This window comes from Hyaena hyaena, unplaced genomic scaffold (assembly GCF_003009895.1).
Source record: "Hyaena hyaena isolate Hyena2069 unplaced genomic scaffold, ASM300989v1 scaffold_162, whole genome shotgun sequence".
NCBI classification, from domain to species: domain Eukaryota; kingdom Metazoa; phylum Chordata; class Mammalia; order Carnivora; family Hyaenidae; genus Hyaena; species Hyaena hyaena.
In genome coordinates, this window is record NW_024080795.1 from 151,012 (window position 1) to 164,056 (window position 13,045).

Here is a 13,045-nt window from a genome sequence, read left to right on the forward strand (position 1 = left end):
CTGGGTTAAAAACAGGAATGCCTCAGGGTAGCAAATTGTCTTGCAATTTAGAAGGATTCAGGATTTTTTGAAAGTATGGAGGAAAAAAGCTAGAAAGATCTACTGTTCTGGTTGTGACTTGCCTTGAATCAAGGTGAGAATCATGGGTAAATGAGCGGTACAGCTGTTTACAGCTCCATAATTAGTTTTGATCCTTATCAACAAGCTTGGAGAAGAAGACTATGTTCAAGTAGGGTTAGTGAATTACTGATTCTTCCTATGTTCACATGTTCTCAACTCGCTTGATTCATTTCAATATACAAAATGATAAACCAAAACAATGATATTTTAATTTAGCGAAACACACATTACTTCTTTGGTTGTCATAGAACCTGGAGCTACACTTTCTTTTAAGATTCTAAAATTCTTATTTTATGAGCAAATCAGAGAACTCTAGATGCTGGCGAGGATGTGGAGAAATGGGAACCCTCCTACACTGTTGGTGGGAATATAAACTGGTACAGCCCCTCTGGAAAACAGTGTGGAGGTTCCTTAAAAAATTAACAGTAGAACTCCCCTAGGACCCAGCAATAGCACTGCTAGGAATTTACCCAAGGGATACAGGGGTGCTGATGCATAGAGGCACATGTATCCCAATGTTCACTGCAGCACTCTCAACAATAGCCAAAACATGGAAAGAGCCTAAGTGTCCATCAACTGACAAATGGATCAAGAAGATGTGGTTTATCTATACAATGGAATACTCCATGGCAATGAGAAAGAATGAAATCTGGCCATGTGTAGCAACATGGATGGAACTTGAGGGTGTTATGCTGAGCGAATTAAGTCAGGCAGAGAAGGACAGATACCATGTGCCTGCACCTATAGGTGGATTAGGAGGAACTTAACGGAGGGCCGTGGGGGAGAAGGGGAAAAATACTGGGAGAGAGGGAGGGAGGCAAACCATGAGAGAGACTCTTGAATGCCAAGAACAAACTGAGGGCAAATGGGGTGGGGGGGAGGGAAAGGGGGGTGATGGGCATGGAGGAGGGCACTTGTGGGGATGAGCACTGGGTGTTATACGGAAACCAACTTGACAATAAACAATTTAAAAAATTTTTATAAAATACAATTCTTATTTTATAAGCAATCTGGTATTTCCATACAACATGAACTTACACTGGAAACTGTTGCGTAGGGCTGGGATTAGGACTTGGAGGAAAACTCACACAAGTTTGCAACGATGGAGAAAAATATTGCTAAAACAAAATGAGAACAGAGGTTTTAAAACCAGCAATCTTCTCAGAAAGCAGATCAGTGGTTCCCTGGGGGAGTGGGGGGGTACAGAAGGCAATGGACTGCAAAAGATCATGAGGACATTGCTTGGAGTGTGAGAACTGTTCTACATCTTGGCTATAGTTATGGCTACAGGATTATACACAATTACCAAAATTAATTAAATCATATGCTTAAAAGTTGGCAACTTTTGTTATATGTTAAAAATGGTTCAAGAAATGAAAAGGAAGGGAAAACTGCCAGATGTACTACAGCAAAATTATCCCCCTCCCCAAAGTTTGGGTGGTGAAATATTAGTATTTCATAGATATTTCAAAGGACACAGATTCTTAGGCTCTCCTTTCTTACCTTGTCAATCCCCCTGGTGGGAGTAGGTGCTGGGGGTACTGGAATTAAATCAATGCACTTTGAAGATGGTTTCTCTAAATCATTGTCACTCTGTGTAGGCAGAAAGCAGTGTACAATTGGAGCACCAATTGCTTACCTAATCAAACGCTTAAGGAGGTAGCTGCAACATGGGGAAGGGAATCCTTACTGAATCAGTGGGTGTACCATGGTAAGGAGCTCATATCAGCCTAACACAAGCAGGGAACCCACGATTCACTTCAATAAGGAAAGGCACTCTTTACCCTTTTAGAAAAGGGAGCTTCATGGCAATTTGAGGGGCTTCCCTAGTGTCTCCAAAGATGTAGAACGTGACTACTTGATATTGAGCAATACTTACTAGTATTTACACTAATCCTAAATTAAAATGTTTCTCTTCCAGTTTAACCTGTACTTTGTTTTTAAAGCCTACAATACTATGTTCAGGAAACAATCAAAATGGATTTGGTTAGAATTAAGATACAAAGGAGGCAGCAATGATAACTACAGCTATAAAAAATGTTCATAGATTTTATATAGACAGAATCAGTACTGCCTAATTCAGGACTTTAAAATGTGCTCTTTTCTTTTCCGAGACACAGGTAAAGTTATGTTATGTGTTCCCTTCCACTTCCTAACACATTCACAGATTCACTCACTCGTGCCAACACCTGAAGTAATTAGAATTGGGTCAGTTAAGGGAATCCAATAGCATCTATAAATTGTGTTGGAACCAAACATGAAAAGGAGCAGGCTCCAGAGGTCTTCTACTCATTCTTCAGCACCTACTCCTAAACCAGGGATTGATGGCCATCTAAGGTACTCAGGGCTCAAAGGAAAATAAGATGTCACTGTTTCTGCTGATGGCCCATTTCCTAATCTAACCATTCCCAAATCTGGAAACCGACATCTAAGCAGAATCTCTTCTACTCGAATTTCAGCTTAATTCCTGTTCTATCATTATCTGAGATGTCCGTGGAAAAGAAGCCTAAACATCATTCAACTTCTACAACTTTAACTCCAACTGTAATGTGTACAGAGGCATTAAAAAATGTTAGCAGGGGATGTAATGAAATTCCAAATATGTTCAAGTTAAAGGTTGCATGTTAAAATGTTAGTGGGAGTGTATATGCTACAGGAATAAAAATGCTGTGTTTATCCAGGAATAAATTATGTAGAAAGGAGTGAAATCATTTATTGTTTTGTCATGTAAGCAATTTGACCAGCAGAACTGAACTCTTCTTAGACTTACTAGGACAGAGAGGAAGCTGGTCCAAAACAATGGTTTTTGTATCAGACAACTACTTACTTTGAACCCCACTTTCAAATGGTGTCAGTTATTTTTATCAGTAAGTCATAAAATGTTCCTTAACAGCAATCAGAAATGATTTATGCAGCATACAAATTTCAGTTTCAAATGAGAACTTAGATTTCTAGAAATTACAGCAGAAGCAGGTAGTACCAACACCGAAAATCAATAAAATTGAAATGTTAATACCATACCAGTTTCAAACTTTCTTCCCAAGACTGATTTATCTGTATTGCAGTTTGTACCTCCCTACAAAAGAAGAGATATCAGTACTGCAGTTTGCCTAACTAAAAGAAAAATATAACTGAATACAGAAATGATCAGAATAGTAATTCAAAGCACACTACTCACCATTCACGCATTGCTTCTCTATTTACTAAATCCATGCTTTCTTCCTGAAAGGCAGAACATGAGAATAAATGAATACCAGTTCCCATGGCTTTACAAAATTGTTTCATTGGGTTGTACCTTTACTATTATTCACTGGGCTCTAGAAGAGTCAGAGTATAAACAGATCTCTAAACACGTGTCTAGTTCTCTACGTTTCATTATTGCACCTACTACACCGAAGATCTCTTACTAAAGCATTGAAGTACGTCAGATATGCAGAAGCTTCTTAGATGAAACACTTTGTACCTTTCTTCATTCCAAAGAGAAAACGTCAAACATTTATTATACTATTTTTTCCATGATTCATACTATGATATTAATAAATATTACTCATAGTCCAAAGCAAACTAAATGTCTATCAGTATGGGTTTAAGTAAATGATGGTGCAAACATGATTTAAATCTAGTCATTGACACTGAAAAACATGTATGACATATTAAGTAGGAAAAAACCTCACATGCTATTTATGTAAAATTATAAATAAAAGGTGTTCAGAAGGATGTTCACCAAAAAGTTTGCAATACTTATCAATGAGTAGTGAGGTTTAGGGTAATTTGTTCTTTCTTTCTTTATACTTTGCCATAGTGTTTGACTTTATTTTTTTTATAAATTCAAGTATAATTTCTCACATAAATATTTTTACTTAAAAATTTTTTAATGTTTTATTTATTTTTGAGAGAGAGAGAGAGAGAGAGAGATAGCGTGAGCAAGGGAGGGTCAGAGAGAAAGAAGATACAGAATCTGAAACAGGTTCCAGGCTCTGAGCTAGCCATCAGCACAGAGCCCAACGTGAGGCTCAAACCCACAAACCGCAAGATCATGACCTGAACTGAAGTCAAACGCTCAACCGACTGAGCCACCCAGGTGCCCCTACTTTAAAAAATTTTTTAAATGTTTATTTATTTTTCAGACAGAGAGACAGAGCATGAGTGGGGGAGGGGCAGAGAGAGAGGGAGACAAAGAATCCGAAGCAGGCTCCAGGCTCTGAGCTGTTAGCACAGTGCCTGATGTAGGGCTTGAACTCACAAACTGTGAGATCGTGACCTGAGCTGAAGTTGGATGCTTAACCAATCAAGCCACCCAGGTGCCCCTCACATAAATATTTTTAAAAATAACCCACATATGGAAAGATATTCAGTGTTCACGGATTAGAAAAATTAATATTGTTAAGATGGCAATACTATCCAAAGTGATCTACAGATGCAATGCAACTCCAGAACAATCTTGAAAAAGAGGACTAAACATGGAGGATTCACACTTCCTGATTTCAAAACTTGCTACAAAGCTATAGTAATCAAAACCAGTGTGGTACTAGCATAAGGACAGACATATAGGCCAAAGGAGCAGAATAGAAAGCCCAGAAACGAATGCTCCGATATATGTTGATTTTCGACAAGGGTGCCAAACTATTCAATGGGGAAAGGACGGTCTTTTCAACAAACAGTGCTAAGAAAACTGAACACCTGCATGCAAAAGAATGAAGTTGAAACCATTCCTTACACCATATATAAAAATTAAGTTGAAATGAAGACCTAAATGTAAGACCTAAAACTATAAAACTCTTATATGAAAACAGAGGGTAAAAGCCTCATGAACTGGATTTGATAATGATTTCGCAGATATAACACCAAAAGCACAGGTAACAAAAGAAAAAAAACAAAAATTGGACTTCATGAAAACTTAAAACTTTTGTGCATCAAAAGACACTATCAAGAAAGTGAAAAGAATCACAGAATTGGCAGAGATGTTTGCAAATCTTGTATTTGCTAAGGGATTAATATCCAGAATATATAAAGAACACTTACAACTCAACAACAAAACAAACAACAAATTAAAATAGGGGCAAAGGACTTGAACAGATATTTCCCAAAGAAGATACACAAATGGTCATTTCCCAAAAAAGATACATAAATGGTCAATAAGTGGGGCCCCTGGGTGGCTCAGTCAGTTGAGCCTCCGACTTCGGCTCAGGTCGTGATCTCAAGGTTCTTGAGTTCAAGCCACATTGGGCTCCGTGCTGACGGCTTGGAGCCTGGAGCCTGCTTTCGGTTCTGTGTCTCCCTCTCTCTCTGCCCTTCTCTCTCTCTCTCTCGAAAATAAATAAACACTAAAAAAATTAAAATAAATGGTCAATAAGGATGTGAAAAATGTTCAACATGTGTCATTAGGGAAACTCAATTCAAAACTGCAAAGAGCTGGCACTTCACACTCATTAGGATAGTATTTATTTGTTTGCTTATTTGAGAGTGAGAGAACATGAGCAGAGGAAAGGGACAGAGGGGGAGAGACAGAGGGAGGGAGGGAGGAGAGGGAGGGAGAGAGGGAGTATGTGTGTGTGTGTGGGGGGGAGGGAGAGAGAGAAAGAGAGAGAGAGAGAGAATGAGAGAGAACCTTAAGCAAGCTCCATGTTTAGTATGGAGCCCAATGTGGGGCTTGATCCCACAACCTCGGGATCATGACCTGAGGCAAAATTAAGACGCAGATGCCTAACCAACTGAGCCACTCAGCTGTCCCAGAATAGCTATTACTTAAAAATGTGGAAAATAACAAGTGTTGGTTGGAATGTGGAGAAATTAGAACTCTTAAACATTGCTGGTGGGAATGTAAAATGGTGCAAACTCCATAGAAGACACTTTGACAGTTTCTCAAAAAGTTAAACACTGACTTACCATATTACCCAACAATCCTGCTCCTATGTATATACGCAAAAGTATTGAAAAGAGGGACTCAAATAGACACTTGTACACCAGTGTTCCTAGCAGCACTGTCTACAATAGCCAAAAGTTGGAGACAATCCAGTGTCCACCACCAGATGAATGGAGTAAAAAATGTGATATAAACGCAATGGAGTATCGTTTAGCCATAAAAAGGAATGAAGTTCTGACACACGTTACATACAACATGGATGAATACTGTAAACATGTTAGGTGAAATAAACACCAAAGAACAAATATTTTCTGGTTCCACTTATATGTGGTACCTAGAGTAGTCAAATCATTGTAGAGATAGAAAGCAGAATAGAGGTTACAGAAGAAAAGGTTAAATAGAAGTTATTGCTGAATGGGTATGCAGTTTCTGTCTGGCATGATGAAAAATTCTAGAAATGAAAAGTGATGATGGTTGCCCAAAAAGGTGAATTACTTAATGCCACAGACTTGTACTCTTAAAAATAGTTAAAATGGCTTTTAAAAAAAATCCTACAGTTCGAATGTATCCTGGTCTTCTTAAAAACATATAATACATCATAAAGTACCTAGGATAGTGCTGGGCAAGTATGATGCCAAATATGGGGACCATGAAATAAGCAGATGAGCTTTCCCTAAAACGACCTAGAATCATATTTGAGAGACAAGTTTTATATACATCAAGTTGGTGCTCTCCAAAGCAAGCATGAGCATAGCCCAGGAAGTGTACAAGGTGATGCACTGAGAAGCAAAAAAAAAAGTTCAATTTATACATTTTAAATCTAAGATAATAAGAAATGAAGGTTTGCTAATATTAGATAAACAGACTGACACAGGTGCTCTCACTCGGCCCATAGGGTCCAAAGATCTTGCAAAAAAAACAGCGTCGGGGGGGGTGGGGGGCTTAGCTAATTATAAGTAATTGCAAGTTAGGTGGCCATATGGATATATTATCTAGTTTTAATTAAACTGAGTTCCACAAAATAGACAAGTATCTTAACAAGATTTCTATAAAGAAATGTTGGACAGAAGATTCATAATACAAGTCTAAGCGAGCAACAGGGAGATGACAAAGGTGGCATCTGTACTCCTCCTAGCCCAGCACATCATCGGCCACCTTCTTGTGAAAACACAAAGCTGAGCTAGTCTCTATCAAGGAGCTGGCCACAAGAATTTGAGATCATGAAGACTACTAGAAATATGGATCCATATTCTTCTCAATAATGACCCATAGTTAATAAAATACAGTTTAAAATGTCCTAAAAACATTATTTCATCTTTCTCTCGTCCTTGTTATATTTGTATTCTGCATCTATTCTATGATTCACATTATATACCAGCTTGGTAGTATACGTCCATGATGTAAATACAGTTTACATGTATTGGAAGGACGTGCTACCACATTTTGCACTGATGCAGTGTATGATCAAAAGAGCTTAAATATTACTGTCTACATAAACAATACATGTGATGGGTAGTCTGGACTAGAAGAGTGGCGTGAACTGTGTGAATGAAAATTTGACCTAGGCTCTGAATGGTTTAAAATCTGGACAAGCAGAGGGTGGAGGGGAAGGTGCTCCACGCAGAAGGAATCAAGTAAACATAAGCGTAGAGGAGGGAATGAACGTGGCAGGTGTGAGGGTAGTGACACTAACCTGCTGAAACAGAGTTTGTACTGAGAAGCGATGAGACCTAAAACTGGAGAGGTAAAATAGGGCCAGACTTCTCAGATCTTAAATAACCGAAGGGTCTGAACTTAAAGAATAGCATAATTGTTAGGACCGTAGGCTTTGGAGCCAAATAGAACTGGGTCAAATCTGAGCTCTGTAACTTTAAAGAAAAAAATTTTTTTTAAATGTTTTTATTTATTTCTGAGAGAGAGAGAGAGAGAGACAGCGTGAGCAGGGGAGGGTCAGAGAGAGAGGGAGTCACAGAATCCGAAGCAGGCTCCAGGCTCTGAGCTAGCTGTTAGCAAGGAGCCTGACACGGGGCTCGAACCCACAAACCACGAGATCATGACCTGAGCCGAAGTCGGACGCTTAACCAACTGAGCCACCCAGGTACCCCTGGGCTCTGTAACTTTTTACCTGTCAGTCCTAGGCAAGTGACTTAACCTTGGCCTCAGTCTCTTTGTCCATATGAAGATGATAACACAAATTGAGGATAATGAAGTGTTTGTACAGTTCTTATCACAGTGCCAGGCAGCCTATGTGAGTAAGTGCTCACTACAACCTAGCTATACTTATTCCTATTCAATAGGTAATGGGAAGCATTATAACTTTCTACACAGGGGAGGAAAAGGTGAAAATGATGTCTTAGAGAAGTTATCTTGGTGTTGGTTGTGGAAGTTGGATTAAACTGACACAGATAGGAAATCTCTTAGAATATTTTTACAGTAATCTGGACCCAAGGGACAGAAGGAAGTGGGAACAGAGAGGATGTTGTCAAGGAAGAATTAATAGGATTAGGTGCCCTAATTAGATTAGGTAGAAAAATAAGGAAGAACTGAAGGTGAAACTAGAGCTTTGAGTTCTTTTGATGTCATTATGGAAAATGAGGGAAATGGGGAAAGGAAGTTTAAGAAGTCAGTCTTTTAAAACAATGGGATAACAGTAAATCTTTTCAACAAAATGTAAAGTTAGTATAGGCCTTCCACCTAATACTTACGTAGTTTTCCTGTAGTGAGAAGCTCAAAGTATTTTGTAATGTACTCAATGAACAAGAGCAGTTTTTCCCAAAGAAGGACAGGATTTTGCTCACTGTTCCATTCGAAGTTGGAGCATTACCTAACATCAGCTATTCTGAGGGTTGTTAGTAAAAGCAAGTTGACTCTTTAATCATTTATATCTTGCCTGTTTCCAAAATGGATATTAGATGCTTATAATGAAGTATGATTGTTAAAATAAGGATAAAAAGTCAAGAGGGGCGCCTGGGTGGTTCAGTTGGTTGAGTATCTGACTTCGGCTCAGGTCATGATCTCACGGTTTGTGAGTTCGAGCCCCATATCGGGCTGGATGCTATCAGCCCGTCAGTCCAAAGCCCGCTTCATATCCTCTGTTCCCTTTTCACGCTCTCCCAAAAGTAAATAAATATTAAAAACAAAAAGTCAAGAGCCACATATACGTGAAGGACAAAGAGTGCTGTATGCTAGAAACCCAGGTTAAGGAGAGTTGTTGCACTTGAGCACAGAACTTAGTTTTCAGCTTTTTAGGATCCAAGGTAAAAATGGAAAAAGAAAGCTACCCACTGTGCTCTCAGAAGGTGAGTATGTCTGAAAGATTTTAGTTGCCCCGTGTCTGCACAGTGCTTAACAATGTTTGCTGAAAGAATGAAACGATTTGGGAGTTAAGGTCAAATTAAATTTCTTTTAAAACAAGTAAGGCTATTCCCTTAAAGAACATCTCTTCATAAAAAAGACTAGGTACTTAGTAGGTTCCAAGGAAGACCGAAAAACACGGAACAAAATCTAATGCCATTGCTTTCCTAGGCTAGAAATGGTAGCCAAGTCCATAAAACAAACTGTGAAACTGTGATACTGAAATTGTCCCTGTTTAAATCATGCCCTCTGCTCCAGTTGGCATAATGTTTTAAATGGCTTCCTCTCATAAATTTCCCTTACATTTGTGTCTAAACGCAGCTTAATTTATCCAAACCAGGTAAGATAAAACAAAGACTATAATATGCAGTGCTAAAGTTCACATGTGTGAAGATATAAACAGGAGAGATGCTAGAAATGCAGAGGTAGGAAGCAAGTAGGTAATTAAAGTGATATTACTCAAGGCACTGCAGAAAAAGTCAAGTTCTTACTGGGTATCAATGATTTTATATCCTATTTAACAAGTCAGGAAATAAATGTAAAATTACAGCACCATACACCATGAACAAACTCTTATGGGCGGAATAGTGTCCCCCTAAAATCCATATGTTGAAGTCCTAACTCCCAGTGCCTCAGACTGTGACTTTATTTGGAGATAAGAGTATTTGCAGAGATAATCAAGTTAGGATGAGGTTACGAGGGTGGGCCCTAATCCACTATGTCCTTAGAAAAAGGAGAGATTTCGGGGTGCCTGGGTGGCTCAGTCAGTTAAGTGTCCGACTTCAGCTCAGGTCATGATCTCACAGTTCATGTTTGAGCCCCATGTCGGGCTCTGTGCTGACAGCTAGCTCAGAGCCTGGAGCCTGCTTCGAATTCTGTGTCTCCCCCTCTCTCTCTGCCCCTCCCCTGCTTACACTCTGTCTCTGTCTCTGTCAAAAATAAATAAAAGAGGGGCGCCTGGGTGGCTTAGTCGGTTAAGCGTCCGACTTTCGCTTAGGTCATGATCTCGCGGTTCGTGGGTTCGAGCCCCGCATCAGGCTCTGTGCTGCCAGCTCAGAGCCTGGAGCCTGTTTCAGTATGTGACTCCCTCTCTCTCTGACCCTTCCCTACTCACGCTGTCTCTCTCTCTCTCCTAGAAATAAATAAAACATTAAAAAAAAATTTTTAAAAATTAAAATAGATAAATAAAAGACTAAAAAGAAAAAAGAAAAAGGAGAGATTTGGAGACAGACAAATGTGTAGGGAAAACTCCATGTGAACATGAAGATGGCTATTTACAAGCCAAGGAGAGAGGCCTGGAACAGATCCTTCTCTCACAGCACTCAGAAGCCAATCCTGCCAACACCTTGATCTCAGACTTGTAGCCTCCAGAGTGGTGAGAAAATACATTTGTGCTGTGTAAGCCCCTCTGCGTGTGGTACTTTGTTGTGGCAACCTTAGAAAATGAATACAAACTATTTCAGCAGGGCGGTTACTTACATTTAGGGCTTTGGTGTAGGGAACTAAAAGCCGAGTGCTTCCAAACCTCTTGAAACATAAACGCAGTTGTTATTAGGAAAGGAAGAATTACATAAAAAGAATAGTTCCTGCAGGCGCCTGGGTGGCTCAGTCCGTTAAGTGTCCGACTTTGGCTCAGGTCATGATCTCTCAGTCTGTGAATTCCAGCCCCGAGTTGGGCTCTGTGCTGACAGATGGGAGCCTGGAGCCTGCTTCAGAGTCTGTGTCTCCCTCCCTCTCTGCCCCTCCCCTGCTCACACTGTGTGCCTCTCTGTCTCTCAAAAATAAACATTAAAAAATTTTTAAGAAAATTAACTTCCATGATAATCATCTCACAATAAATACCTAAGTCAAATCATTACCTTGTGCATCTTACACTTACACAATGTTATGTGTAAGTTACACCTCAATAAAACTGAGGGGAAACAGAAAATTAACTTCCAGCTTCATTTTCTCAAGCTCTCTAATACCTAGAAAAAAGCTAATAACCCCAGTCAAGAAAAAATTATCCATTAACTGACTACTAGGAAAGGGGCAGCTTAAACCACATATCTACTTAAATGTAGACCCAGAACCTTATATTGATTTGGTGTGTGTGCTTATTTAAATGTGAAAGAAAATTTATTCAAATCAGTTTATAGGAAATACAGGAAATAAAAGAACATATTAGACAACATCACATGGAAGCAGAATCAGAATGTGGGGTAGTCTACATGACAAATGGCCTCGTTTCTTCAAAAAATAAGTGGCTCAGAACAAAAACAGGAGTAAAAGGCTGTTTTAAATAAGAGACCTGAGAGATCTTGGTTGAAACATGTCTGAATCAGTCAAAACAGATACTTTTGAGAATAAAAATTTTAACATGGACTAGTTATTAGATGACATTAAAGAATAACTTAATTTTGTTAGATGTAATGATGGCACTGTGATTACGCAAGAAAAAAGTCCTCAGAGATTCATACTGTGTGTTTATGGGCAAAACAGTATCAGGGATTTACTTCCAAGCATCCTCCTCCCCAAAAGGTTAATGAGTTCAATAGCTAAAAAGAAGTCATGGTTAAAGAATACATATAAAGAAATATGCAATTTAAGATATCTAACAGGGGTGGCCAGGTGGTTCAGTTGGTTGAGTGTGTGAATCTTGATTTCAGCTCAGGTCATAATCTCACAGTGTGAGACTGAGCCTCGTGTCAGGCTTTGCACTGACAGCACAGAGCCTGCTTGGGATTCTCTCTCTTTCTCTTTCTCTGTCCCTCCCTCGCTCATGTTCTCCCTCCCCCCTCAAGTATCTTTTTTAAATGTTTAAAAATTAAAAATAAAAAGATGCCTATCAGACCATTAAGTTGCTGAAAATAAGTTAATTTTCCATTCAATCAGTACCCAGATTGGAATATTTCTATTTTCCCATTGAATTCACTTCCTACTTGGTTTCATTTTAAATGTTTATGTAACATATATTCTGTCACTATGGAAATAGAGTGCCTTATGCTTTATATTACTAAATGCTAAATGTATCTTGATTTCAAGCTTCATAATCAAATAGCAACATGTAATCAATTTTTAAATATTGGTCTCATTTAGGGGAAGCAACAAGGAAAATTGCACAGATAAACCAAAGGTCACCTCACCTACTAGTTTTAGGTTCTTCTGAATTTCTCAAATAGCTCCATGCTTACAAAGACAATTAAAGAACGTTTTATTCACTAAAAAGCAGAAGAATCTTTTTACCATACTTTTTTGCTACTGGATGATAATCTGGACCTTAGGGAAGCCATGGTGTGAGAGGGTAAGAGGGAAAGGAAGCAGGAGTTGGAATCCTAAACACCAGGCTCATGAGATATTATAGCTTTTTTGCCACTGAAATATGGAAAAGGGAGCTGGAAAGGAATCCAGTGATTTGGGGCTAAATCTGGCTCTGACATTCACTAGCCCTGTACATCAGGTAAATTACTCAATTTCTCCCATCGTTTAGTTTTTGATCTTATAAGGCTGTGACAAGATAAAATGAGACCACAGATGTGAAGTACCTATGATAGCGCTAAGTGAATAATAAGTGCTCCATAACAGTTAAGCTCCTCTTGAACAAAAGTCTGCTTGTAGTTGGGTCAGAAAAATCCCACCACCTGCGGAGGAGTGGTGATTTGATCTTTTGAGTTCTGTGGCTAATCTTTGGATAATTAAAAGGTTTAACTGTGTATTAGGCATGTGCTA

The 13,045-nt window shown here is 39.0% G+C and overlaps 1 protein-coding gene across 7 annotated transcripts in view; it reads right to left on the bottom strand.

Moving 5' to 3' along the window:
* The window catches only part of LOC120236843 (protein FAM122A-like), a 94,087-nt gene that overhangs the window by 56,714 nt on the left and 24,328 nt on the right, over positions 1 to 13,045 (bottom strand). For 6 of the 7 annotated variants that reach the window (XM_039239876.1, XM_039239878.1, XM_039239875.1 and 3 more), the window contains 4 exons: positions 3,299 to 3,342; positions 3,142 to 3,196; positions 1,624 to 1,713; positions 1,159 to 1,238 (listed from right to left, as the gene is read on the bottom strand). In XM_039239876.1, the coding sequence (XP_039095807.1) occupies positions 1,159 to 1,238; positions 1,624 to 1,713; positions 3,142 to 3,196; positions 3,299 to 3,342 (269 nt within the window). The remainder of the gene's footprint in view (positions 1 to 1,158; positions 1,239 to 1,623; positions 1,714 to 3,141; positions 3,197 to 3,298; positions 3,343 to 13,045) is intronic. The other variant, XM_039239879.1, reaches the window with a different exon arrangement.